The 27,223-nt window shown below is 53.0% G+C and overlaps 3 protein-coding genes across 3 annotated transcripts; 1 reads left to right on the top strand and 2 right to left on the bottom strand.

Annotated features, from left to right (window-relative positions):
• Window positions 1-1,904: 1,904 nt before the first annotated feature.
• On the bottom strand, window positions 1,905-15,251 carry HPS4 (HPS4 biogenesis of lysosomal organelles complex 3 subunit 2). The gene is made up of 12 exons (XM_021544592.2): window positions 14,989-15,251; window positions 14,195-14,338; window positions 13,192-13,299; window positions 11,999-12,115; window positions 11,796-11,890; window positions 10,496-10,568; window positions 9,776-9,809; window positions 9,127-9,223; window positions 7,834-8,668; window positions 5,389-5,521; window positions 4,337-4,445; window positions 1,905-2,156 (listed from the first exon to the last, which is right to left on the bottom strand). Exons 1-12 carry the CDS (start codon window positions 15,088-15,090, stop codon window positions 1,985-1,987), a joined length of 2,019 nt encoding a protein of 672 aa, XP_021400267.2. The 5' UTR covers window positions 15,091-15,251; the 3' UTR covers window positions 1,905-1,984.
• A 696-nt stretch (window positions 15,252-15,947) lies between these two features.
• Window positions 15,948-17,761, top strand: SRRD (SRR1 domain containing). Its single transcript, XM_021544593.3, has 7 exons — window positions 15,948-16,096; window positions 16,169-16,209; window positions 16,290-16,420; window positions 16,495-16,593; window positions 16,672-16,826; window positions 17,054-17,099; window positions 17,381-17,761. The coding sequence occupies exons 1-7, from the start codon at window positions 15,948-15,950 to the stop codon at window positions 17,585-17,587; spliced, it is 828 nt and encodes a 275-aa protein (XP_021400268.3). The 3' UTR covers window positions 17,588-17,761.
• Window positions 17,762-18,441: 680 nt separating this feature from the next.
• TFIP11 (tuftelin interacting protein 11) lies at window positions 18,442-27,025 on the bottom strand. Its single transcript, XM_021544718.3, has 12 exons — window positions 26,704-27,025; window positions 26,055-26,208; window positions 25,247-25,403; window positions 24,624-24,751; window positions 24,045-24,197; window positions 22,835-23,344; window positions 21,933-22,039; window positions 21,531-21,699; window positions 21,051-21,294; window positions 20,363-20,505; window positions 19,743-19,908; window positions 18,442-19,122 (listed from the first exon to the last, which is right to left on the bottom strand). The coding sequence occupies exons 1-12, from the start codon at window positions 26,898-26,900 to the stop codon at window positions 18,767-18,769; spliced, it is 2,484 nt and encodes an 827-aa protein (XP_021400393.1). The 5' UTR covers window positions 26,901-27,025; the 3' UTR covers window positions 18,442-18,766.
• Between the last annotated feature and the right edge of the window lie 198 nt (window positions 27,026-27,223).

The following is a 27,223-nucleotide window of genomic DNA, read 5'->3' as shown; positions in this document are numbered from 1 at the left end:
TCTCAGGCTTTTCCTTCCACTTCTCTGTGTTTCCTGCTAGAGCAAACAACGGCTTCCCAAGCACCCAGGCACGATCTAAGTGGATCTCCCTGAGGAGCAGAGCAGGCTGGAGCTGCTCCTGGTGCTCCAAGGCTTCCTTTCCTGGGAATTGCAGAGGGAACCCAGATCTGCTGAGGGCACAGAAGGAACAGGCAGAGCAGCATCTCCCAGAGGGGTCACTTGGCTCAGCTGAGCAGGGATCCCAGAGCACACAACCCTCATCCCTTCTGCCTTCTCCCACCCCACGAAGCCTCCCTGATGTTCTTCCTCACGATGTTCCCTGTGCTCCCTGCAGAAGCAGAGCAGTTTGTCCATCACCCAGTGGATTTGTGCAGGGAAGTCAGCAGGGAAGCAGCACCTTACCTTGTGCCACCTTCCACATGGATGCCACTGAAACAGGAAGTCACCAGGGTGGCTCCAGCTCAGGATTCCCATGGAGTTTCCCCTCCTACACTGCCAACAGGATCCTGACAGTCCTTCCATGCCCAGGATGGGAGCAGCTCCTGCTGAAACACCTCCTCAGCTGCCAGGGCTGGCAGCCGGGTGGCATCTGTGCCCAGCCACCCCTGAGCAAGCAGCTGGCTCGTCCTCTGGAGTCCTCTGAAATTCCCAGCAATGTCTGTGGAGCAGCCCTGGGATGACAGAGCAACTCTGGGAACTGTCTGTGCTGGTGTGGTGCCACAGGAGCTGTGGCAGTGGTGACTTTCCTGTGCCCAGCTCTGAGCCTGCTCAGCACCTCCCCATGTCCATGTCTCTGCTCACCATCTTTTGGTGACAGCAGTCACACATCTATCCATCAGGAAGCTTCCAAGCAGCTGCTCTGCAGGACTGATTGAACCAACAGGCTCTGCCTGTTCAACCCCAGCACTGCAGGAACCACCCTTGGAGGAGCTAAACAGGGAACAGCTCCCAAAACCCAGCCCATCACACCAGGAACCACAAACATGACAACAACGTGACTCTGGCTGCTGACACACAGTGCTGGGATGAGCCTGGGAGACTCCTTTATTTCCACAGTCATACTGAGGGGTGTGTCTGCAGCAGCAGCAGGTTCCAAGCCCTGCCAAACACTGGTATCCATCCCTCACTCTAAGCAGCCACCATCACAGGCCCCCCTGGCCAGCACTGAGTGGGGACACTGTCAGAGCAGAAAGGGGACAGCTGCTGAGGGGATACAAAACCTCTTTGGTCCCACCAGCTAAGAGGCAACTTCAGGGTCTGCAGAGTGTGGGCAAATGTAGCAGGAAGAGCAGTGAAGTGAGATCCTGCAGCAGGAGGGAGGGAGCACAAGGCTGAGGGACATTCACACCACCACTACCCAGCTCCTGTCAGGCTGCGCATCCAGGTGGGCACAAGGAGGGCCATCACTGACCAGGGAGGTGTGGAGGGACAGGGACAGTTTTTGTGTAAAAACCTCCTGGGAGCACCCACAGGGGGACTGTGAGCTCTGCAGCTCTTGTTCTGCTCCCATGTGACATCAGGCAGGCACTGCCAACCAAGGTAAGGCACTACGTCATGGCAGGATCATTCCCATGGATTAAGGGACAGAAATAAAGCCAAAGTCTGACCAGGGCAGGCACAGACAGTGCCTGGCTGACATCTCTGAAAGCCAGCAGTGCCTGGGGGCTGTGCAACTCAGAGCAAAGTGAGGTTTTACCTCAGATCAAGGCACGTGGGGACTCTGCAGAGCACCAAGAGAGTTCCTGTAAAGTCCATGTAAACCAAGAGCCCCAAGATACTGCGTTCTGTCCTCAGTCTTTGGTAAATGCTGTCAGTGACACCTGCAACGGCCCAAAACATGCTGCAGGACAGGGGAAGGAGTGTCCCTTCCTCAGCCTGGAGAGGCAGGGCAGGGCCTCCTGTCTCTGTGGGCATAAACAGCTGAGATTTTCCTTACTGGAGATGAACGTTTCACAGGGCTGAGCCGTTGTCTGAGCACAGCAGCTCACAGCAGGTTCACCCCATGCTTCAGCAGCTTCTGCTTGGCCTTGCTGGGCAGGCTGAAGGCACTGTCATGTGGGTTGGGGACGCCTGAGTTGCGGAGTGGAGCTCCCAGCTGCTGGAAGTAGGTCTCCTGGACAGGGTTTCGGCAGGCGTACACGGCTGTGGAGGCGTTCCTGGAGGGGCAGGGAAAGGCAGGGCTCAGACTGACAGCTTTGGGCAAGAGTCACAGCTGGGCACTGGGATCCCAAGTTTTGAGAGGGGCTTTCAGATGTTTCAGTATGGGAACATGGAGTTGAACAGGCACCAAACCCCTGAAGGTCACAGGAATCCAGACCCTCCTTCTAAAGGGTCCTGGCATCCTTAAAAGGGAAAGTGAGATATCACCAAATCATTTAGTTTTGGAAAGACTTCCAAGGCCCTCGAGTCCAACCTGTGACCGAGTCCAGCTCACTGCTCTAGACTGGGTGACAAGGTGGTGTGGGAATCCAGGGCTTCCCTCTGGCTGCCCTGGAAGGCCTGGGACCCTGGCAGGGGTCAGGAACCCCCCTGGACAGAGCCCCCAGAGACACTGTCTGTGATCTCTGCCCATGGAAAAGAGTTTTCTATCTCACAGGATGAATTGCCAGCTCTGAGTGTTTGATAGAAGTAATAATTAAGTGTGGCACGGGTGCAAAAGTAAAATTTTAGGATTCTAGATGAGGGGTCCAAAGGGGACAAGATGGAGGAAATTGGGTGTGCCTTGTCCTTTTTCACCTTCTTCATGCCCTCCATGTTTCACTGTGGTGTTGGCATTTTTCTGTTGGTTCAGGCTGGGGACACACTGTCCAACGTAGGTGACAGATATTGGCACGTTATTGTAAATGCAGCCCAGGGAGTTTCTGGTATTTAATGTTTGTAACATCCCACTGAGGGCAGAGCCCCACATGCTGCCCTGCAGGACAGAGCTGGGCAGGGCAGCAGAACATGTGAGAGATAAACAGAATAAACAACCTGGAAACCAGCACAGACCAATTATGGCTTCTGCTTTGGCAGTGGGGCAGAAAGACAGAGACTTTCTACAGTCTCAGAATCATCAACACCTCAGATTCCGACAAGATGGGGACTGGTCACAGGTTGGACACGATGGTCTGGGAGAGCTTTTCCAAACTTAATGATTCTGGGATTCCATGTGTGCAAGATTCCCCTTGCTGCCAGTCCTGCCCAGGACACCATGAGCCTGGGACACTCCTCGTGCCTGACATTCCTCCTCTCCCACTGCTGCTGGCCACAGCCAAACCCCAGCACATCACCTTGCAGCAGGAGCCACGAGTTCACTCATAGGTGCGATGAAGCTCAGACAAGAGTCAGATTCAGCCACCACCAAAGCTATGATTAAAAACATTAATTAAGACTAAGAATCCCCCCTCCCAGAGTATTCCTGGCAGGAGGGCTGGCAGGGAGCAAAGCCAAGGACCCTGGATTCCTCCTCGAAGGAGGAAAGCAGCAACTGCTATGTTTGCTGACACCCTTCTGTGACAGCTCTCCATAAAAGAAAGCAGTTTTAGTCATCGTGTTACTCAGACTGATTCACACATGGAGTTGCTTTTTTCGGGGTAACAGGGAATATGCCAGTTTAGCCAGTCAGTTTGGGATTGGATTTAAGGAGCCAGCAAAGCTCATGCTAAACAAGGAATTCTCCAGCACTGAAGTGTGTGATTCACATTCCCTTGGCAAGCGGTGCCAGAGCAGTGAAACTGTGTAATTCCCAGAAGCATCTTTTATGTCATCATGTTTTGAACAAACAAGCAGGACCAGGTGGGTGGAAATCTGTGCACTCCCAGCTCACTTGAGGAAAGGGGTGTCCACTTCAGCAGTGGCCTGGAAAAGGGCTCTGGATGTCAGGAAAAGCTCTGGGTTTTGGGAAGGGCTCTGGCTGTGATAAGACCATCCTGCCTGGTGCATCGCAATTGAGTTTGCCATGCACATCACAGTGTGTTTCCAACCCAACAAGCCGTGCAAGGAAACAATATCTAGGTTGCCAATTCTGGGCGCCTTTGGCTCCGTGCCGAGACACAAATTTATTAGGAACAGCTAAATTTAAAACTGTGTCTTTGAACCTTACGCTGCCAGGAACTGGCAATTGTGCAAGTGCTGCATCTTAATCCAAGCCATGGCACCACTCAGCTGTGCCCTCAGTCCACCCTCCTGCTGCCACTGCAGCCTCTCTACATCCAGGAACCCACAAGTCAAAGCAGTCTTAGGGAATGAAGCTTGTGACTGGTCCTTGTGTGTGGTAACAAAAGCCTTGGAAAGGGGTTCTGCCCTTGTGTGAGCAGCCCTGTGCCTGGGACAGGAGGGTGTGAGCAGCCCTTACCTGATGATCACTTCTGAGGCCGTGGGCAGCTGGCTGAAGTCGGAGTGGATGAGCGTGGCTGCCCTCAGGAAGTGCCGCTCCAGGGGCCCGGGGCTGTGGGGCAGGTTGGCTGCACAACAGGAGAGAGGAGGTGTTAAAAGCCCACTCTGCACTGTTCACTGAGCAGGACAGGGCTCTGGAGCTTGCCACACACCCTGGACAGCTGCACAACAGGCTGGGGACACCCTCAATCCCAAGAGACAGAGCTCTCCCAACAGGGCTTTGATCTGGGCTCTGTGGTGGGAGCTCTGCTGAGGAATGGTGTCTGAGGTGTGAGGAAAGGTTCCCATTGAAACGTAAACTTGAAGGAATTTAGAGATTTTAGAGGAGCTAAGTTAGAAATAAGCCTTACTGGAGTTAATTAAAATAATAATAATAAATGAGTAGGCCTTGATGAAGTTAAGGGTTAGAAGTTAACTAATAATTGCTTGTCAGCACAATGTTTAGCTAGCTGGGTTTATAATGAAGAATACACAAACTGACAAATAGCTTTTAGGAACATGAGACAATTGTGGGCCTCCTCTGTTCTGAAACCAATTGAAGACAAGGAATGGGAGTTCTACCAAGAGTTCATTTGTCATATTTGCATCGAAAAGGTAGAAAGGTCAGAAGGAGGAAGACTTCATTGACTTCCTCATTTTGGGACCCCTCCCCATGAAAGGGACACTCACCCATTTCAAGGAACAAACTACCCATGCTGAATGGCTTTTGGAGTGATTAGCATATGAAGTGAAGAATGGGATGTATCAAAATGATGAATATGTATCTGTATTTTGGGTATTCAATACTTGTATGGATAAAAGGACTCTGTAATCACCTGGAAGCTGTGGTGTGGATTTGGGAGTGATCCCACATGCAATAAACACACACTTTCTAACTTTAAACTGTTAGAGTTTTTGTCCGTCACAGTTGGATACCGGTACTAGATCAATATCCGTATTTTTTTAATAATCACCCATAAACCCCATTTTCCTCACTGCTCCCTCCTGCAGGCCCAGAAGATGAAGGCTCACCCGTGAGGACGTTCTGGACACAATCATAGTGTGTGAAGCTGTAGTTTGTCCTGGCTGAGGCCGAGGAGTCCTTGGGCAGGGTCTCCCTCAGGTGAACCTCGAGGCCATTTAGGGAGGCCAGGCTGCTGTGGTACTGCAGGCAGAGGGAAAGGAAAAGTTCAGAGCCTCACCTGTGCCTCACCTGAGCTTCAAGGAGGTTCTGGAAGGAGTTCAGGTGACAGAAGGACCCTTCCTCACTCTGCTGTCCAGGCTCCCACCTAAAAGAGCTGGGAAATTTTGGCATGGAGAGAAGCAGAGAAGTCAGAGAGCTCCCAAGGCAGTGATGGGGCTCTGAACAACCTGGTCCAGTGGGAGCTGTACTGCCCATGGCACGGGTTGGAACGGGATGGGCTTTAAGGTCCTTCCCAACCCAAACCAGTCTGGAGTTCTATGACTCAGAAAAGGGCCCTTCAACCTGAAAATCAGCCATTAAGCCACCTGATGCTACTAATTACAGGAAAATGCAAGGCCCCATTAATTTACCATCAACCATTACTCTCCAGGGCTCATTTCACATGATTTACAGCCCCAGCAAGGGACATTCCTTTGCTTACAGCAGGCAGTACAAACACACACAACAAAGCACTGAATGAATGCCAAGCTGCTGTTCTGGATGGATTTTCAGTAGCCCAGAGGCCCTGGTCATGCCGAGGCTCCCTGGGCACAGGCAGGGCACAGGCAGGGGTGCTCCACCACTCCTGGGAAGATTAACTCCATAATCCTCATCCTGCCAATGCGCTTTCCCCTACTGGGGAGAGGATCAAGGCTTTGTTCAGCAGGACGGCAGTGCCTGGCCTATCCTTGACCCCTGTCATGGCACAGATTTTTCCCTTCTGTGCACTGAAATGGAGGGATAAGACCTAAAGAGCAGCAGGAGGCGAGGCCAAGAGCCTCCCACCCCGCAGGGAAAGTCTGGGATGGAACCCGCCCTCCCAGAGGTTCACAGCTGCACAAGTAGCATATTTTAACCTTCTTTGGTGTCATTTGGGGGCCTCAAAGCATTCAAAAAACCCCATTAATTACAAGTAATCTTTGACATCCCTGAGAGCCGAGGGTCATTTTTAACATACAGATAAACAAAAGGACAGGCAAGCTGAGGTTGTGCCTCAAATCCACCAGCAGCAGAGCCCAGCTGCACCTCCTCAGACACTGCTCCTCCTCCTGGGACAATGGGACACGCAGGGCACCTCTCCTAAGGGATAACACACCTGCACCCACGGAAGGGTGCAGCAGAAGAGTCCAGTCACAGCTGAATTCCAAGCTGTGTGACAGTGCAGTTTTGGTGAGATCCAAAACAAGGGTACGTGAGATGGAAGCAGGATGTTTGGGAAAAGAGGAACCTGAATGGAATGAGAGCTTGTCAGCACCGGGGCAGGGCATCAAGGAAGATGGACTGTGCAATCCCTGTGCAATAGGGATTCCGCTCTCCAGAGTGACAATTCCCACCTGCCTGTGTCCCCCTGCTGCTCCAGACAAGCAGAAAGGGGACAAAGTGCCATGTCTGGTGCAAAGGGCCTGGCTGCACCTCTGGGCTCAGCTGATTTGGCAGCAATCCCAAACCAGGCACATCAGCCCTGCTGTGCAGAGCAGACATTCCCCAGCTGCCAGGGCCCCAGGTGTCCCAGAGCCCCAAGGGGAAGGAGCAACCTTGAGGCTCTGCATTAGTCTGAGCTTCCCTCCACCTTCCAGTCTGGCTGGGTGAGGAAATTAGGTTGTTCCTATGGCAACTGGCATATCAAACAGGGCTCTGCAGCTTTGACTCAGCTCCTGGTAGGGAGGCAGAGGCCAGGCAGCAGCTCTGCAGCTGCTGCTTCCCGGGAATGATGGGGGCCAGCACATCCTGCCCCTGCAGCCCTGTTAGCTCTGCTCACAGGGGAGTCTGGGCACTGAAATCCCACCACAGGGACATTTGGGATTGCTCTGGTGTTATCCAGGTGCAGTTTCCACGTGGCATCCCTCTCCCCAGCCCCAGGGAGCAGCCTGGAGGCTCCCACAGCCAAGGGAACCTCTCTGGGACCTGCTGCCAGCCACGTCTGAGCTGCTCCCCAAGGGAGAGGCGGCGACGTGCTGGGGCTTCAACACAACCAACCTCGCTTCCCAAAAAGCACCAAACCGACAGGGATCCCCAGTGAATCCCAGCTCCAGCACAGCCCCCTGGCAGCCCGCGGGTGTCTGTCACACCCCCGCACTGCGCTCCGGTGCCGGCAGTGCCAGACAACAGCAGCACCGGGAGCTGCCTGCGAGACGCGGCTCCGCTCGCGCTCCGACAGCTCCCACGCAGCCGCCGAGCCCGGCACGGCTCGGAGCAGGTGATGGAGGCACGGGGAGCACGATTCAAAGCTCCCTCCTGTGAGCCCCGTGCCCCCTGGCAGTGCAGCTGCAGTGGGGCAGAGCTTTCCCACTCACCACGTCCTCCACGGCGCCGCGGTCCCGGCGCAGCTGCTCTTCGGCCAGCAGCGACAGCACCAAGTCCTGGATGCTGTGAACGTAGAGGCTCAGCTGGGCTGGCTCACCCCCTCTGCCACCCAGCCTGTCCCCTGCAGGGGCGCTGGGCAGAGCCCCCTGGAGCCCTGCTCCCAGGAGCTGTGCGTGTCCAGCAGGGCCCAGAGAATCCAAGCCCTGCACGTGGTCACCAGCTGTGCTGTCTCCTCCTCCAGATACATGGGCCTGGCTCACAGGCCATGGCTTGTCCTCCTCACTGGATTTCCTTCTGCTCAGCTCCCGGGCAGGAGAGGGAACAGCTGGATTGTGGCTGACTGAAAGGGAATTTTGGGAAGCACAGTGACCAACATCAGAATCTGCAGGGGTTTCCCCCTTGTCCTGGCTCTCCTGCTCCCCGGAGTAAGGGTTGGGGAAGGAGAAGCCTTCCAGGTATGGACCTGTAGTCCAAGTACATTCAGTCTGGAGTGAGGAAGGGCTTGGGAGCTGCTCTGTGTTGCTCTCTGAGGGGAAGGATGTTTTCCTGCTGAGCTCTGAGCTTTCACTGCCTGCTCTGCTCAGGTTTGCAGCTGGAGAATTCCTTGTGCCAGCTCCCATTCCGGAAAAGTCTGTCAGAGGACTTGCAGGGCTGCCCAACTGCACAGCATCTCCTGGGGCAGGTGTGCCCGAAGGGTCCTCATGGGACTTCTGCACAGAGATTCCATCCAAGGCTTGGCTTTCACGAGCTCCTGTTGATTCTGGAACTGCCTGGGAGCAGAGAGCACTTGCCTCTCCTCTGGGGCCTGCTGGGGACATGGGTGACCTAGTGGGAGATGACAAGTGGATGAAACACTGAGCAGGATCTGCATGGAGTTATCCCATAGCTGATAACCCCACTGGCTCCTGGCACTGATCAATGGCTGATCCATCCCCTGCTACAAAGAAAAGAGTGGGCTGAGGTCTAACACAGGTGAAAAGCCTGGGAATCTTACACTGCACGCTCCTGGGAATGTCCCTCCCTCATCCACCAAGCAGTGCTGTGAGCTGAGGGACAAGAGATCACAGCTGGTCTGGGGAAGAAGCTCTGCTCCAGGCTGCTCACAGCAGGGATATGGACATATGGACACGGGAATTCTGCCCAGCCTGAGGGCCTCAGGCAGCTCCAAAGGCAGTGACAGAGCCTGAGTCAGCTCCAGGGGAAACACTGACAAAGGCAACAGGGACACAGCGCCTGTGTGAGCTCCTGCTGCAAATCCTGCCTCTGGCCAGGCTGCTTCCTACCTGGCCATCCACTCCACTGGGAAGTCCCGGAGTGCAGAGACCTCCTGTGCTGTGAGGAACACTGGGAGCATCCGGACACCCGGCGGCAGCAGAGGCTCTGCAAGAGCAGGGCAGGGGTGAGGATTCAACAAACACATCCCAGCTTAAAACCAGAAACCAAACCTCATCATCCCAAAGGCTTCTGCAGGAGCTGCAGGCCTGTCACGATCCTGCATCCCAGCTGAGCTGGGCAGCCTGGTCCCACCCTGCTCATCCCCTTCATGCCTGACACAGTTAAATTTCCCCTCCGTGTTTCCATCCTGGCAGATCATCTCCACACTGATGCTGAGAGGGGATGGCTGGAGGTTTGGGCTGCAAGCACCAGCCATCTGTTACCAGGGCCTGGCAGTGGCCAAGTGGCCACATGGGGAACTGGAATGAAGGCAGGCAGGGTTGGGAATCTGCAGAACTGGAATGAAACCCAAAAGAGCAAACCCAGCAGAAGGAGCTGGTTCTGATCACACAGCACAGGCTGGCTGGTGGCAGCAACACCCTCTAGGGTATTTTGGAGATACTCCAGCACCCAGCACAGCTTGGATGTGAATCCCAGAGAACCAGCTCATGCTCCCATGCAGGGAAGGCAGCACATAGGATGCAGCTGGATGCTCACCAGGCTCTTGCAGCTCCTCAGCTCCAGGCTCACTCTGCAAGAAAAGCCAAAAATCAGCTCAGTGCATGGATCAGGGACACCAGGACACCTTTGTCACCCTCCTAGTCCTCCAACACCACAGCAGATCCCACACTACCCCCCCAGCAAATGCTGGGACTGTTTGGTGCCAAGAAGGGTCTTGATCCTTAGGGAGCTTTCAAAGCCAAGGGGAGCTTCCCAAGAACCAAAATACACCTAAAAATCAGGACAGAGCCCAGATTTATCACCACCACCTCCTTAGGGCACAGAAACTCCTTTCATTCAAGCAGAAGAACAGCAAAGGCTGCCTTCATATCTGCATACTGATGGTTTTTTTATAGAATATCTTGATCACATAAATACTCACATTTGACAAGTTTTAAAGCAAATGAAAAATACTGTTTGCCAGACACTCATTTGGTGGATTTCCCAGTAAATACCAAAACTTGTGTAAAAATCAAGTCAAAACACCACATAAATGAGAACTCACAAATTCAGTAAGTTAAAGACTGAAAAAAAAAAAACCCTAATCCTAGAGTAGAAGTCTTAGAACATTTTTAAATCATAACTAGTAACAGCTTTAAGCATCATCACCAATATTTGTCCTTCCCCATGGTGGAACATGCCAGGTCAGTGTGACAAGAGCTCTCACACCACATCCTTACAGGAATCTGCTTGCAGGGAACGTGCTCAGTACCATACCTGGCCTGGGGACTCACTGCCCTGCAGGAGGACTTTGGCAGTGAGTGGAGGTGGCAGCTGGGTGCTCACAATCCTGAAAGGACAAAGCAAAGTCAGAGAAACACAGAATGGTTTGGCTTCAGAGGGAACTTGGAGATCATCAGTTCAGACAACTCTGATGACATTTGGTGACAAAATCTCTCTACCAGACAGGCCAGAGACACAAGGTGGCACACCCTGGTGCAGGACAAGGCTCCCAAGTCCCTCCTCAAGCAAAATGTCCAGGTCTTTTCACTCTCAGGTGCTGCAGTGACTCATTCAGTGTCCTGCCTGCAGCTATGAGGTCACCCTCTGGCAGATGCTCTACCTGTGGCACATTTCCAGTGCTCGTAAAAGGAGTCACTGGAAGAGTTCATGCCAAAGGAAAATGGCACTTGAGCGCTGCTGCCAAGGAATTCTCGGAATTCCCCACCTCCTGTCTTTCAAGGCCACCTTGGAGGCTTTCCTTGAAGTCATTCAGTCATCTTTGATTGAAAGAAGCTGGAATTTCTCATGGGGAATCCTGGCTCATCCCCTGTGCACACCCTGGCAGTACAGACAGTGGTCCTGGCCAGCAGGTCAGACAGACCCAGGGACACACGGACACACCTGCACTGAACTGCACACCTGCAGAGGGAACCCTGCTAGGAAAGCACAACATCCACTCATTCCCCTTTTCCTTGGTGACTTCTGCCTAAATTCAGTCCTCATGTCCTGCTGAGTATCAAAACCAGCAGATTTCTACTAAAACCCAAGTCTTGAACTCCTTCATGGTGATGAGCAGGCAACCTTGGAGGGACTGTTCACAAGGGCCTGGAGTGACAGAACAGGGGGGCAATGAATTCAAACTGCCACAGGGCAGGGTTAGATGGGATATTGGGAGGGAATTCTTCCCTGTGAGGGTGGGGAGGCCTTGGCACAGTTTCCCCAGAGAAGCTGTGGCTACCCTTGGATCCCTGCAAGTGCCCAAGGCCAAGATGGATGAAATTTGGACCAACCTGGGCTAGTGGAAGGTGTCCCTGCCCATGGCAGGGGGTGGAACAGGATGGAATTTAAGATCCCTTCCAATCCAAGCCATTCCATGATCCCATGATTCTATGAACCACTCAGTCTCACTGACCCACAGACAGCCAGGGCCTGCCTGGCCTGAAGCTCTGATGGGTTTGCCAACAACCAAGAGCAATCCTCAAGCCCTTGCTCTGCTCCCTGGATGCACACCAGGATCCAAGCCCTGGAAAGGGGTGGATTTAACCCTCCAGAGAACAAACACCAGGTTACTTACAAGCCTTTGTAGAGGATGCAGCCTGCCAGGACATGGGGAGAGCGCTGGCACGTCTGCAGGATGAGAGCTGCCTTCAGCAAAAGCAGGGGATCCACCTGGGCAGGGAGAACCAGGGCAGTGGGGCCACAGAATCCTGGGAAAGCCCCAAGCAGCAAATAAACAACCACAGTGGCACTGGGGCACTGCAGAGGACAAGCTCATACCTTGGTTTTGTCCAGATGCCAGAGAGAATTGAAAATCCTGTGGAGGTCACTGGTGTTTTTTTGGATGTGCTCAATGTACCTGTCCCACTCCCTGCTCAGCTCCTCCTGGGAAAACACCTGTGGGTGACAAAAACCCCCACAAACACTGTCACTGCAAAGTGTCCATGCAATCCATGTGGGACAGGGCCTGCCAGCATGAGGACAGGAAAAAGTGGGGGAAAATACTGAGGGGAAACTTTTTAGGGTGAACATCTAGCAGAGGTTCAGCAGAGCCCCACAGGACCTCAGAGCAATGGTGACCTGCCCACTTTTCCAGGTCCCACTTCTTGGATGTGTGACCCTTGGCAGGAGGAAGGCAACACAAGGGAACACTGCAGAGCTGGGGCACCACAGACAGTGTTTAAATCTCCCCAAAAGTCACTGTGTCCCCAGTCTCTCATTACCAGGTCCCTCATTGTCATGTCCCAGTCTCTTGTTACCATGTCCCCAGTCCCTTGTTACCATGTTCCAGTCTCTCATTGCTGTGTCCCCATGTTCTTAGTCCCTCATTGTCATGTCCCAGTCTCTTGTTACCATGTTCCAGTCTCTCATTGCTGTGTCCACATGTCCTTAGTCCCTCATTGTCATGTCCCAGTCTCTTGCTACCACATCCCCACATCCTCAGTCTCTCGCTACAATGTCCCAGTCTCTTGTTACTGTGTCCCCATGTCCCCAGTCACTTTGTCCCAGTCCCGTTACCTTGTCTCCACATCCCCAGTCCCTCGTTACTGTCCCCATGTCCCCAGTCTCTCTTTACCATGTCCCAGTCCCTCGTTACTCTGTCCTCACAACCCCAGTCCCTCGTTACTCTGTCCCAGTCCCTCGTTACTTTGTCCCCACGTCCCCAGTCCCTCATTACCCTGTCCCAGTCCCTCATTACTGTGTCCCAGTCCCTCATTACTGTCCCCATGTCCCCAGTCCCTCTTTACCATGTCCCAGTCCCTCATTACCATGTCCCCACATCGCCAGTCCCTCGTTACCATGTCCCAGTCCCTCGTTACTCTGTCCTCACACCCCCAGTCCCTCGTTACCATGTCCCAGTCCCTCGTTACTCTGTCCTCACACCCCCAGTCCCTTGTTACCATGTCCCAGTCCCTCATTACCATGTCCTAGCCCCCTGTAACCATGTCCCCACGTCCCCAGCCCCTTGTTACCGTGTATGCAGCACGCACGGGGCCGTGGTAGAAGGTGAAGAGGCCGATGAGCTGCTCCAGGAGCCGCCGGCAGCTCACGTCAGGCAGCTCCACAGCACAGCCCAGAACCTGCAGCAGACACAGCAAGGGATGGAGAACGCTGCCTGACAGAACTCGGGCACGACAAGTGAGAACAAGTCTCATCGCTTTCACACAAGGACAGGCAACTCTGTGCAGGCAAGCACCCCTCAGAATCACAGGAAAAGGAAATGTAAACATACCCACACAAGAGCCCTGGCACAGACAGGATAAATAAATATCAGAAATGCAGCGCTTCAGACACACTCCCTTCCCACGTTAGATGACCTAACTTGGTGCTTTAATAGCTAAATACTTCAAAATATTCAAATTAACTCATTATTTATATTATGATGATGCTCCATCTAGTTTTTGAACTGCTGAAACAGAAGCAGCAGTGCCAATTAAATGGGGCTGACTGGCCTCAGCCCAGTTCCCGGGGGATGTTTGGGGGCACTTTTGTCACACACAGCTCTTTATAATCTAAATATCTGTGGACACAAAGATCTGGGGATGCTGAGGGCTAGAAGGAAAGAACAATCAGACTATCAAACAGTGACTGTGTCCTTACAAACCGAAGCACATTGAATCATGTTATGCCCCATGCCTGGAAATGTCCAAGGCCAAGTAGGACTGGGATAGTGGAAGTTGTCCCTGCCCATGGCAGGGGCTGGAACTTTAAGGTCTCTTCCAACCCAAACCAATCTGTGATTTTGGATTCTGTTTCCAGCCTTTGGGTGTGGGCACAGAAATGAGGCACTTGAAATTTTTCTGCAGGACACTGAAGCAACTGCCAGGCCTCAGAAAACAGGATTTAAGTTATGAGTGAAATTAAATTTGTGCATGGCAAGCCCACATCATAAAAAATAAGCCCTCTTTGTCTGATCCCATCCTTCAGCCGCTGGCTGTTTGCACTCTGTGACTGCTCTGGAGCTCCTGAACTCACCCACAGGAAGTCTCCATCCACCACCACGGCAAACTTGAGCTTCCTGAGGCGGACCAGGCTGGGAGGGGCCCCGGAGATCTCGGTGAGGCAGCGAACAACCCCGGCCATCTGCCCACACAGCAGCTCCTGCTGCTCCGGGATGGTCTGCAGGGAGAAAAGGCTTTAACTTCCCATTAAAAGAACACAGAAAAAAAAAAAAAAATCACTGCTGTTTTCAGGTATAAATAAAAAGTAATTATCATTTCAACTCAATATGCAGAAAGGGTTGTCAGGAATTGGCACAAGCTGCCCAGGGCAGTGGTGTAGTCACCATCCCTGTAAATGTTCAGAAAATGTGTGGGTGTGGCACTTGGGGACATGGTTTAGTGGCAAAGAGGTTGCTGGGCTCATGGCAGAACTTGATTTTAAAGTTCTATCCCAAGCTTAACAACTCTGGGATTCTATAAATCAAAAGCAGTAGAACGGGCAAATTTCTGGGAGAAAAATAATTTGATTGATTTTTCCAGGCAGGAGAAGGACCTGGGACTTATGGAGAGGAATTTTCATCCATTCATGTCACCAGGACAGAGCTGGGCTGTGCTGGCCCATTCCTCAGGGAGGAAGCAGAGTTTAACCCCACTGCTGTGCCCCAAGAGCCCAGCCCTGCTCCACCTGGAGCTAATTGATAAATGGGAGTTCTTAAAACTTCTGTGACTACTAAGTAAGGATTAATCCAAATCACCTGGAAGCCCAACCCCTCCTGATCCAGAACCATCAGCACCCCTCTACAGGTACTGAAATAAAGCAGACGTTACCTGGGGAGGGTAAAAATAACAGATGCCAGCACTTGTAGGATCCCCTTCCTCCTTCACTTTTGAGCCATCATAAAGGAAAAAGTAATTCCACCTAAAAAACATTGGCAGAAATGATTGTGCATTTGAAAACTGTTACCCTCCTCCCTCTCCTTTCTGTTTCTTCAGAAGAGCAATAATAAGTTGTTGCAAATGGAGAGACATGATTCTTTGCACAATCACACAGAGTTTACAAACAAAAGCAGCACCAAAAAGGTCCCTCACGACTAAATTTGACCACTTCTGTGAGTTTAAAATAGGTTCTACAACTCCAACTCTCAGACACGTGGAAGGAGAAGTGGAAAGAAAGTGGATTTGTGAGATATCACAATAATTATCACAATTGTCGAGAATTATTATCCATGTGCATCCCAAGCAAGCAGGAGACAGGAGGGTCCCTCTGAAGATGTGATTATCATTCTGCTCATAATTTCTTGAGCGCACGCATTCGGTAACACTTTCCATCCTGTCCTGTCAGCCAGCACGTCGTCACAAGCTCGGAAAGAGCTTCGTGCGGGACTTTTCCCGTCGGAGCAGCCCCGGTCTGGAGCAAAGGCTGCCTCAAGGGCGGCACCGAGGAAGCCGCGCTGCTGCCGGGCCAGGAGCGGGAGGCTGGATCCGCTCCTCCACGGACCCTGGAGTGACCCACGGGCAGGGACCGAGCTGCTGAGCCCCGGGGGCTGCCAGACCTCACCCGCCACCGGGGACAGCAAGCAGCGAAGGGCCGAAGGTGCTTGCCGGGGCACCGGCACGGGGGAGCGGGGAGGGGGCTCACCATGGCGCGGGGCCGGGGCGGGCCATGGCTGCGGGAGGCTGCGGGGATGCTCCGCGCGGTTCCGGGATGCGCCGGGATCGCCCCGCTCGCTCCCGCCGCCGGTTCCGGGCGCGCCGCCGGTCCCGTGACCGCGCACGTGACCGCGCGCATGGCGGCGGCGGCGGGAGCGTGGCGAGCGGGGCGCGCCCGGCGGCGGCGGCGGCGGGGCCAGCATGAGGAGGAGGAGGATGATGATGAAGAAGAAGGGGAAGGCGGTCCCGGCACCGAAGCGGTGCTGCGGCGGCTGCGAGAGGCGCGGTGAGTGCCCGGCCCCCCGGTCCGTGTGTCCGCTCCCCGCCGGGCCCCGCTTACACCGCGCTGTCCCCGCAGGGACGATCTGCTGAGCTCCGGCTTCTGGGCGGCGAGCGCCGGTGAGTGCGGGGAGCGGGGGCTGCGGGGACAGCGGGGACAGCGAGCCCCGGCGCCGCCGCGCTGACCCCGCCGCCCGCAGGAGCCGTGCGGGCCCCGCTGGGCGCGGAGCCGCCCGCCCGCTGCGTGTGCTACGGGCTGGGCCGGTTCGGGCGCTGCCCCGCCGCGCGGTACCAGCTCGCCTTCCTGCTGCTGCTGCTGGACGAGCTGCGGGTGAGCCCCGGCACCGGGGGGAGCGGCGGGCTGAGCGCCGGGCCGCTCCCGCTCACGCCGCGCCGTCCCCGCAGGTGCCGCCCGCCCGCTGCGCACTGTTCGACCCGGTCTTCTCGGCGCGGGAGGCGGCGGCGCTGCGAGCGCTGGGGCTGCGCCTGCTCCCGGAGAATGAGGTGAGGACACCCTCGGGTCACACCGCGGGGATCCGCGGACACGGCTCGGCCGTGATGGGCTCGGCGGTTCCCGGGCAGGAAGGGAAACACGGCGTCCAGGGCGCGGCCACGCTGTTCTACATGGTGCACTGCGGGAAGGCGCTGTACAACAACCTGCTGTGGAGCAACTGGAGCCCAGCGGCGCTCTCCAAGCTGGTCATCATCGGGAACAGCTTCCGAGGAATCGAGGAGAGGTCTGGGCACAGCCTAGACAGGCTCTAGTGCCTCCCACCCTGCTTTCCTCTTCTCTGTGCTCCTGCTTTAATTTTATTGCTTCCGAGAGCTATTTCCCTGTTTTGCACGTTTTCGTTGCCATAAAGCTTTCAGTTGTGAGCCCTCTTCCCCTCCATGTTCCACCCCCATGCAGAAAACCTGTCTAAAGGAATGTTGTGTCTAACACGGACATCTTCTGTTATTACAGATTGCTGTCCAGAATCTTGGAGAGAGATTATTCTTACATAGCAAAGGTATGAGGCAACAGTTTTAACATTATTGTTTCATGTTGACAACACACCTTTTAATGAGAAAGGAAATTAATTGCCACTGGAAATAAGAGGGGGAGCTACTTTTAAAACCTTTTTGCTAGACACTATAACATAAAAATGAATCACTTTAGAATTGTTGGACATCTGCAGAACATCCTGCACACAGGGGCTGAGGGTAATGTGACACCATTCTCACTGGCTCAGCTTTGCAGGAAGGGGCTTCTTCTGCATTGTCTGCAACTTTTTCCCTGAATGAACTTTAGGTCTTGAAAGGAGTGGAGGAAGTGGCACTCCCCAGTCACCCCCGCTACCTGGACACCTTCAATGACACCTCCGTGCACTGGTTTCCCTTGGACAAACTGCAGCAGCTCTCCCCTGAGGTCTGGGACTTCATGGAGGAGCCGATGTACCGAGATTGTGAGGACCTGGAGATCATCAGGAAGGGGGAGGAAGCTACTGCCAAGTCCTGACCATCCCTGTGGTGGCAGGGCTGGGATCCCCATCTCTTCCCATGGAAGCTTCTGTGCAGCTGAGATGGAGCTCAAGGAGCAACTGTGGCATCAGGCTCTGTCCAAAGTGGCAGCAGCTGAATGCTGAGGTGATGGGACATTTTTATATTTTATTTAATAAAAAAATAAAGCTGAGCTTTGACTTATACTCACTGAACTCCAGCAAACCAATTCCACCAAAACCTTCCTTGAGAGCCTTTCACACTGCAGTGACTGCTCTTTGATTCCTTCCCCTTCCATAACAATTCAAGGCCTTTGCATGTTCTACACACATTTCACAGCATCAGGAAGTGGAAATTATCTGAGGGGTTTGTAGTGGGACGTGGGGTCTGGTTCCCGGTGCACACTTGGAAAAACCCCCCAGCTCTCATTGCTGCTGAGATCAGCTCTTGATCAGTCCCAAGAACACAACCAGGTTGGCTCCCTCCAGGGAAAAAAGCCTTAAGGATCCTTCCCTCACCTCTGCTCTTAACCACTGCAGTCCCACAGCAGAGAGAGTTGGGACAGGTCCTGGCTGTGTGCAGCAAAGAGGAGCCCGCTGTGTGAGGGATGTTGTGGGGACAGTAACTCACTGCCAGCACAAGCTGTGACATCTGCCACTACTCGGGAGACTCAGCTAGGCCAGCCCCCACTGAGCTGTTGGAGCAGAGAATGTGATTCCTCCTAACCTGCTGGTAAACCTGTGTCCCAGGTGGCAATTACTGCTTGTTTTCCCTTAGCCTGGCTTCCTGGGCTGGGAAGTCTGGCTCTCCATCCTTTGGCCACTGCCTGAACAGCTCTTCCAAATAAAACCATCCTGGCATCCAGCTCCAGTGTCACTATTTACAAACCTGGAACTTTATTCTAAGGGTTACCCAGAGGCTGTTCCTGGCTGGTGACACAGTTCTCAGTGGGGCCTCACTTGGCCATGTCTGTGAGGTTCTGCAGCGAGGTGGGCATCCAGGTGGTCTCCCCTTGCACAGAGGTCTCACTTGGCCATGTCTGTGAGGCTCTGCAGCGAGGTGGGCAGCAGGAGGCCTCACTTGGCCATGTCTGTGAGGCTCTGCAGCGACGTGGGCACCCAGGAGGCCTCACCTGGCCATGTCAATGAGGCTCTGCAGCGAGGTGGGCACCCAGGTGGTCTCCCCTTGCACAGAGGCCTCACTTGGCCATGTCGATGAGGCTCTGCAGCGAGGTGGGCACCCAGGTCTTCTCCCCTTGCACGAACACCACGCCCCTGTCAATGTAGATGACGATCCTGCCGAAGGTGTAGAGCTGCTTGCCCTCGTGCCGCTTCCCGATGACGGGCATGAAGACGATGTTGTGCTCCTCGGCCTTGGTCTGGATGAGGTCCTTGAAGTTCATGGGCACGGAGCCGGCGGCGGCGCCGATGCCGCGCTGGGCCATGTTCTCGGCCTCGCGCCGCTCCTGCATGGCCTCGTACTGGAAGTCCTTGCGCCGCTCCGTGTGCGTCAGGTACGCGATGTTCTCCCGGGCGCCCGGCTGCATGTACCCACCTGGGGGAGAGAATGAGGAGAACACGGTCCTGAGCTGTTCCCAGAGGGAAGCAGCTCCATCCAGGACACGAATTGGAGTGTGGTGTTCAAGCCTGGGCTCAGAAATCGACTTCTCAGTTTTGGAAAGAGGGCAGATTTCAGGTGCTTCTGCCTTTCTGTTTTATACAATGCAACTCCCAGCCAATTCCCAGCTATCAGCTTTTAGGTAGTAGGGAGAATCATGTGGGAGGGAACTGCTCTTTGATAAGCAAATCATGTGGGAGGGAACTGCTCTTTGTAAAGATAAGGAAAAGAACCGGTACCTCGCCATAAAGAAAATACCCAATAATGACAGCTTTAGAAGTCAAGCCCTAAAGAATGTGTGACAGGCAGGGCAAGGCTGGAAGAGCATCAGTTGTTCAATGGCTCAGGAAGCCACCAAAAATCTGTTTCTGCTTCAGTGCAGTCCAGAACTACTGAGCAGCACCTCAGAGGTGCTCCTTAAGGACAGAGCAAGGCAGAGCCCACTGACTTTCACTGCTCCTGGGAGTTCCTGCCATGCTGCCAGCAGGACCATGCCCCTGTCAGCCTCCCAGTGCTGCCAGCCCAGTGCAGCAGAGCCACCCCCACGAGCCACCTACCCACGCTGGAGGACACGGCCCGGTTCATGATGTCAAGGGCTTCATTGAACTTGTCTTTGATGGAGGGATGCGCCAGCACCTGGTCTGAGAACATGGACTTCCAGCCCAGGTACCACTTGGTGATCTCTTCATAGTTGGGGCTGTTACTGAGCCAAGAGCAGAGCACCTGCAGAGCAAGGGACAGGTCAAAATCAGCACAGGGATCTTTGTGCAGGAAAGACCAGAGTCATTTAACATAGAAAAGACTCTTAAGAGTGTTGAGTCCAATGTGTGAACAATCACCCCCTTATCAACCAGCCCAGAGCACTGAGTGCCACATCCAAGCATTCCTTGGACACCTCCAGGGATGGGAACCCCATCACCTCCCTGGGCAGCCCTTCCAGTGCCTGACTACCTTTCCTTCCATGAGGAAATTCCTCCTGATGCCCAGCCTGAATCTCCCCCAGCATAGTTTAGCACTTGGATTATTACTGTCAGTAAAAGGAATTGTACCAATGACTACAGAGCTCTGAGTGGGAACCAGCCCAGCTCAGCACCAGGACAGCAATTCCTGGACAGGAATCTCTACTAAAACACTCCCCAGTTCATCGAACCTCTTTCCTCAGCCCTCAGTGTCTCACCTGCAGCCATTTTGGGAAGAAGTGTTTCTCCAGCAGCCCAACAAGGCTGGAGACAGAAATCATCCCCTCCCAGTCGATCACCCAGTAAAAAGCATCCATGTGCTGCTGGTGAGGGTTGATGATGAGCTCATTCAGACACATTCCTGGGAAAGGAGAGGACAGTTAGAAAAGAGCCTCATTCAGTTTTATCAGTGCCCTGACCTCTTTCACCCCAATACACAGAACTTGAGCAGCACCTTTTTGTTATCTTAAAGGACAGTGGGGATCTTTGGCTGAGCCTGCCATAAAATGGTGCATTTCCACTTCCAGTGATTACAATTTGTTGCCAGAACTGAGAAACTAAAACCACTTGACTATTTTTTAACCTTTAGCCTCTTTGCATTACCAAACTCATGGTGAAACATTAGAACAGACCAAGGAATTCAAGAGTAACAGAGACATCTTACAGCCTGGTCCTTACCTGACAGCTCTCAAGATATTCCTACCAGCTGGAGATGGATGATTTATAAAAAAGTAGGACAGAAAACCTAGAGAATAACCAGAGTAATTCCCTATATTTTTCTAATCTTCCTGCCTCTGCACAGGACCTCACTAACAGCAATCTTTGATGTAACACTGGCACCCACATTAGCAAGGATCTTTCTTGTCAGGGGGAAGGTGCCGCTGCCAGCACTGTCTGTTATCTCACCGAGTTTAGGCACGATGTTCTTGACCATGAAAGCCTCCCAGGAGCCAGGAGTGAAGACATCCTTCCAGGGCTGAAGGATGAGCTTGGCAGAGGAGTCGCTGGGGTGCCACTTCTGCAGGGCGTTGGCCAGCTTGTTGCGGATGGGCGAGTACAGCGGCTCCAGGCGCGCCTGCATCAGCGGCAGCCAGGGGTGGATCCACGAGTGGATCGGCACCGTGTCCGTCAGAGGATTCCAGCTCTCCACCTTGGGGCACAACAGGGAAGATTAACTAAATTCAGCCACCAGCAGCAAGTTTTTTTGAAGCACAAAGACTCAGAAGAGGAAACTGAGGAGGTATTTCTGGGGCTCTTGTGCTCAGGTGCAACCCCCGACTCCTCAAACCATCAGCAGAGGCCGCACACTAGTGTTTGGGAGTTCCAGCTGGAATACAAACACTGTTTCACAACATGGCTTTGCTCTCCCCAGACCTCTTCTCTCACCTCCTTCTGCAGCTTGGGAAAGATGAGCTGATCCAGAATGTTATCCAGTATCCACACAGGAACAACATTCACCCAGCTATCCAAGAAATCCACCATGGATCCACAGTTCCTCGGCTGCCACCGCGCCACAATGTTCCTGACATACGGCATCCAGATCTCCCACATCAGTCTGGGAAGAAACCCCAAATAAATCAAAGTGAAGCTCAAAGCTACAGCCTGTGCCTAAATAAACCAAACGGGAGCTGTTAGTTAAAGCTGCTTCTCTCCTGTAGCTGCAAACTGCTTTTTAACAGACCCAGCAAGGGAACCCTTAGGAAAAGTTGCCTTGTGTCTGCTCCTTTCCATCCCTGAGGAAGCAGCACAGGAAAATGATGAACACATGACAGATCATTTGTTCTTTACCTGTGGAAAGCATCTGTTGACAGGTCCTGCCCACTGTGGGATAACAGCTGGTCGTTTTCCAGAAGGCTCTTCCACTTGGCTATGATCTCTGTGCCATATGTACAGTCCTGGGAATGACAGGGCACAAATGGTCCATATCCTTTCCCATTAATTCCAGCTGGGATCTGCACAGAGCAGGCTGAGGGTGTGCAGAGCACAGCCAGCCTTCCCACCTCCTCTCACGGCAAGCCAGGAGCTTGCAGTCTTAATTCCAGAATCCCACAATCATTGAAGTTGGAAAAGAACTCCCAGATCATTTTGAGCCCAACCTGTGACCCCTCCTCACCTTGTCACCAGCCCAGAGCACTGAGTGCCACATCCATAATTTCTTAAATTACTTTCAGTGAAGTCCTGCCAGAGAAAAATCCCACTTTACAGCACTAATACACCTCCAGGGGGAGAAAAGGAGAGTCTGAACTTTTTCCAGGTGTACAGAGATCCAGACTCTATCCCAGCCTAAATGGTACTGAGAACAGACTGTGCATCTCTGATACTTGACAGACAAACCTCTCCTGCTTTTGCTAAAAAAAAAAAAACCAACAGCTAGAGATTTTTTTCACCACATTTTTCATCCCAACACTCAGAGAAGAGATTGGTTTTAACCTTACAAACCCCTAAATTTTTACCCGGAAAATGCCTGAGATTGGGGACAGTAGAGAGTTTAATTTTGTCTCTTCTTTTTCTCCACACTGATCAGGAGTTTAGAATCCCAGACTGGTTGGAAGGGACCTTAAAGCTCATCTCATTCCACCCCCTACCATGGGCAGGGCCACCTCCCACTAGACCAGGACACTTGGGACAAAGTAACAAAGATTACTGGAGCCATCAAGTGAGAACTGCAGATAACTCAAACCAGCACACACCTTGAGGGGATCCCAGTTCTTGAAGTATTCCTTCATGAGAGGATAAACTATGGCCACTGCCAGGTCGACCCTGTCTGACATCCTGTACTCCTCATAGTACTTGTCCTGCAGAGTCTCAAAGATCTTTGCACACTCATCCAGGGTCAGAGGGTTCTCACAGCCCGGCTGCATCCGCCTCTCACACTCCTCCACCATGTCCAGCACCTTGCTGAGGTTGCTGATGGCCTTCTCCTCGTGGGACAGCACCTCAGCCATCTTCTGGATCTCGTGGCTGAGGTTGACCACCATGTCCCTCTCGTACTGCAGCTGCCGGTCGCTCTGGATGATCTCCTGCTCCGTGATGTCGATGAGCAGCTGCAGGTTGTGCTCCAGCTCGGGCAGAGCAAAGCCCTGGGGCTTGGAGTCCTTGCCCAGGGGCTGCTGGGGGCTGTCATCTGGGATGTTGTGCTTGTGGCTGATCTGGCTGTAGCTGTAATAAACCTTCTGCTCCCGGCCCGTCATGTCGATCACCTGCCAGCACACAGAACAAATTCTCTAACAAAAACCTCTCAGCTTCAAAAAAAAAGAAAATCCCTGGCTCCAAATTGAAATCTGGAGATTTTCAAGGACCTTAATTACTCCAGGAGGCTTCTAACATACACTGTATTTGAACAAGGGGATTGCCTCCACAATCAGATATAGGAGTTACAAAAAGTAAGAGACAATCTGGAATCAGAGCCAGAAGAAGCATCTCCTCATCTCATCCCAGTTTCAGTGAATGATTCTACAAGCAGTAATCTTGCCATTAGTTGCTGCACTTAGAACTTTTATAATTTAATAAAGATACTTTAATTTCAGTTTCATAATTTTATTGAATGCACACCAGGCAAAGCCCTTACTGTCACAAAGCCCTTACTGTCCCTTTGAGGTAGAAGATCAAACAATCCCTAAAAGGACAACTGTGCTGTCAGAAGTGGGTGAGTGTTGATTATGACAAATGTGAAATAATTAAACTTATTGCAATTAACCCCCTACACACACATTTAATTAAACTTGTCACCACGTCCAGATGACACAGAGCTATTACATGGCTCAGGGATGAGCTCCATGAGGCTGCACAGGAATTCCTAGGACTGGCTTTACTGAGCTTACTGGTGCCTAAAATGTGCTGGTGACACCAAAGAGCCCAAACTGTTCCTCCACGGGTCACCTCTTGGCTTATCAACCTCACCTTGACCTGGGACAGCTCCTTCTGAGGGGCTGCAAGCTGCTTGCTGATCCTGCCCTTGGCTTTCAGCTCTTCCACTGTCTTGTAGCTGTACTTGGGCTTTTTCTTGCCTCCATTTGGGTCCTTCCGCCACTGGCTGAGCTCCTTCTGAAATTCCTGGACAAAAACAACAGAGTTGTGGTAGCTGCTCTTTGTCACACCCCAATTCTGCCTCTTTTCACAGGAAAATAACCATCAGATCCATGAGGAATATGTATAGGAAATAACTGGGAAGTGGAGAAGCTCATGTAAAACCAGCTTGGATGCTGTGGGCCAGTCACCCACCATGTGGATTAAATGAAGACAAAGCCTATTTATGTAGGGGACTCTTCAAAGGAGGGATTCTAGCAAAACTAAAGAAATAGAGTGAGACAGAAACAACAAAGAACATTACAGCAACAAGGAAGATCAGCCTGAACAAAATCGACATGCTGTGTTTGGCTTGTCTAAAATGAGCCCAGTTTTCTCTGACACACAGAAATCAAGAAAACTGAATTCTGTACATACAGCATAGCAGGGAAACAGCAAGAGCCCCAGGAATACCTCCTCAGTTTCCTCTTCTGAGTCCACCACAGGGAAGTCCTGCAAGGACTGTGGGGTCCTCTCGGAGCCGTAAGCACCCACAGCACCTTTGCCTTTCCTCTGCTTGGCCTCGATGGGATTGATGATTCCTGGCAGGATGGGAATGGGGTCAGCAGGAGCAGTTTGTGTGCTGGGAGAACAGCCAGGCTTTCCCTATGAGTTACCAGATCAGCACCAACACCCTCCCTGGCACTGCCTCCAGCACCGTGGTACTTCCAACATCACCAATTCCCTATAAAATCACTTCATCCCAGCACACACCAAACTGCCAAAGCACAGCCTTACTCCCAACCACATTTCACTGCCTTTTTATTCTGCCACATTAAAACAGCATCTCCTTCCCTGTGGGATGACCACCTTTGGAATTTACTGCCTTTTTTCTTGCTCCTTTTCTCTTGTACAATACCCAGAGGAGCAAACGAGCACAGGTTAGTTTGAACACCCCTGAATCTCACCACAAGGCCCAGATCACTGGCAGGAAAACAAGAAGGAAGTTTAAGCCAGATGGCAGCTCTTTAAGGAATCCAACCTCTCCCCAGAACCCCCAGTTAATAATAATAAACCACCAAACACATTGACAATACCTTGAGCATTCTTCCCCAGACCCCTGCCAGGGACATATCCCATCTTCTGGAGGAGCTTCTGCCCAATTCCTTTAGTGTGTCTCTCCCAGCTGCCAAAATCCACGAAGGACTTGGAGCCCCCTACGAAGCCTTTCTGGCTGGGCTTGAAATTTCCACCCTGTCAAAAACAAACACGTAAAAACCTGCAGCCCTGGGGCTTCAAATAACCAAAATGTGCAAAACTCCCCTCAGAAGGTTCTTCCTCCCCATGCTGGAACCATGCTTGTGCATCCGTGAAGCACCACTGGAGATTCCTGAAATTCCTCAGATGGGAAAGGAAAACCCTGAAAAAACTCTGGCTGACAACCTGACAGTTCTCAGGTTCCACCACCAGATTTAGCTGAAGCTGATTCCTGATTCTTTCTGGTTTTAACTGAAGAGTTTGAGTTTTACTCTATAACATGCCTGGATTTGTTAATTCTGTGAAAGTAGAAAAATAAAGTGTCTGAAAGACAGGAAATCACAGGAATTCTCTTCTTTAAACCTCCATGGACCAAAACGAATATTGAAAAAAATGAGAGGACTGATCCCCAAGGACACACAGTTATACCAATGTACAGTTGTACCAATGATTTATTATCCTGATTTTTATCAATGTATTTGTATCAATGATACAAAATCCCAAGCAAACACTTCCCTGACACATTTGGGTCTCTGGCTTAATTATTCCTCCCTTTTTTTAGTGCTCTATTACATCTCGCTGCCCTCGACCACAGCCTGAGTTTCACAAACCTAAAACAGAGAACAGCAAATTTCCTGGAGAACTCACTGTTTTCAACTTCTTGGGCACAAACTCCTTGGGAATCTCCTCCTGCTTCACAGGTTTCTCATCCTCATCCGAGTCCTCATCCGAGAGCTCCTCGGCCGCCCCCTTCCTCAGCCCAGCGCTCACAAAGCTCACGGGGGCTGAGTAATCCCTGGAGCTGCCAAACAAGAGGGAATTCTGCTCATTCCTGCAGGAGGCTGGGAGCTGCTGTGCCTCACACCTCCCAAAAATGGGATATTAAAGGCTGCCGAGCTGCTTAACCCTGCTTTGCCAGGCAATCCCCATCCTCCTCTGCGTGCTGCAGGGAGAGCACAGGGAAAATCCCTACAGGTGAGAGGGGCAGCCCAGCCGGCGATGTCCACAGCTGGGAAAGACGCAGGGAATGGGGGGAAAAGCTCCAGGGAACGGGCGGGGGGAAGCTCCAGGGAATGGGGGGGGAGCTCCAGGGAATGGGGGGGAAGCTCCAGGGAACGGGGAGGGAGTTCCAGGGAACAGGGAGGGAGCTCCAGGGAATGGGGGGGGGAGCTCCAGGGAACGGGGAGGGAGTTCCAGGGAATGCGGGAGAAGCTCCAGGGAATGGGGGAGGAAGCTCCAGGGAACGGGGCAGCTCCTGGGGTCCCTGAGCGGCCCGGGGGTCGCAGCCCGGCCGCACCGCTTCCCGCCGAAGCTGGGCCGCTCCTCGTCCGAGTCTCGCTCGGCCCACACGCCGTAGGTCGCCTCCTCCTTGGTCTGGCGGTGTCGCTGCCGGTGCGGGTTGAATTCGTTCTGCAGGTCCCAGTCCGACACCTCGAAGCTCTCCATCTCCACGCCATCGTCTCCGTCCGTGCCGTACAGGTGCGACATCGACATCGCGGCACCGCCGGGATGTCCCCGGCCCGCTCAGGGATCCCCGGCCCCTCAGGAACTCCTGACCCGGGACCCCGGCCCCCTCATGGAGCCCGGCCCCGGCCGCGCCGCCACACCGGATGCGCCGCCTTCACTTCCGGTCGCCGGCACGCGCGCGAGCCCCGCCCCCAAACCATCGAGTCGGCGCGGCCGCGCAGGTGGCACCGCCTTGTGGGGAGTAGAGGGGGAGGAGCCCGCGCGATTAATAATTAAAATATTAAATATCAAATCAACGCTTTAATGGTGTTCGACACCAGGGGTGGGGTGGGGGGCATATATTAACTCTG

The sequence above is a fragment of the Lonchura striata genome, chromosome 18, assembly GCF_046129695.1.
Source record: "Lonchura striata isolate bLonStr1 chromosome 18, bLonStr1.mat, whole genome shotgun sequence".
Taxonomy (NCBI): domain Eukaryota; kingdom Metazoa; phylum Chordata; class Aves; order Passeriformes; family Estrildidae; genus Lonchura; species Lonchura striata.
The sequence above is the reverse complement of the archived record's forward strand: the minus strand, read 5'-3'. Positions and strand labels throughout refer to the sequence as shown.

Excerpts from the sequence above, each read along its gene's own strand:
- HPS4 (XM_021544592.2), bottom strand. The coding sequence starts at position 15,090 with ATGTTTTTTAGGTGGAATTACTTTTTCCTTTATGATGGCTCAAAAGTG. Across the intron at positions 13,300-14,194 it reads TGGATGGAGACTTCCTGTGG|GTTCTGGGCTGTGCTGTGGA; the intron begins GTGAGTTCAGGA and ends TGTCTGCTGCAG. Across the intron at positions 10,569-11,795 it reads TGCATCCTCTACAAAGGCTT|GATTGTGAGCACCCAGCTGC; the intron begins GTAAGTAACCTG and ends TTGTCCTTTCAG.
- SRRD (XM_021544593.3), top strand. The coding sequence starts at position 15,948 with ATGGCGGCGGCGGCGGGAGCGTGGCGAGCGGGGCGCGCCCGGCGGCGG. Across the intron at positions 16,594-16,671 it reads GCCTGCTCCCGGAGAATGAG|GAAGGGAAACACGGCGTCCA; the intron begins GTGAGGACACCC and ends GTTCCCGGGCAG. Across the intron at positions 16,827-17,053 it reads TTCCGAGGAATCGAGGAGAG|ATTGCTGTCCAGAATCTTGG; the intron begins GTCTGGGCACAG and ends CTGTTATTACAG.
- TFIP11 (XM_021544718.3), bottom strand. The coding sequence starts at position 26,900 with ATGTCGATGTCGCACCTGTACGGCACGGACGGAGACGATGGCGTGGAG. Across the intron at positions 24,752-25,246 it reads TCTGGGGAAGAATGCTCAAG|GAATCATCAATCCCATCGAG; the intron begins GTATTGTCAATG and ends CCATCCTGCCAG. Across the intron at positions 19,909-20,362 it reads TCTTCCCAAAATGGCTGCAG|GTGCTCTGCTCTTGGCTCAG; the intron begins GTGAGACACTGA and ends CTTGCTCTGCAG.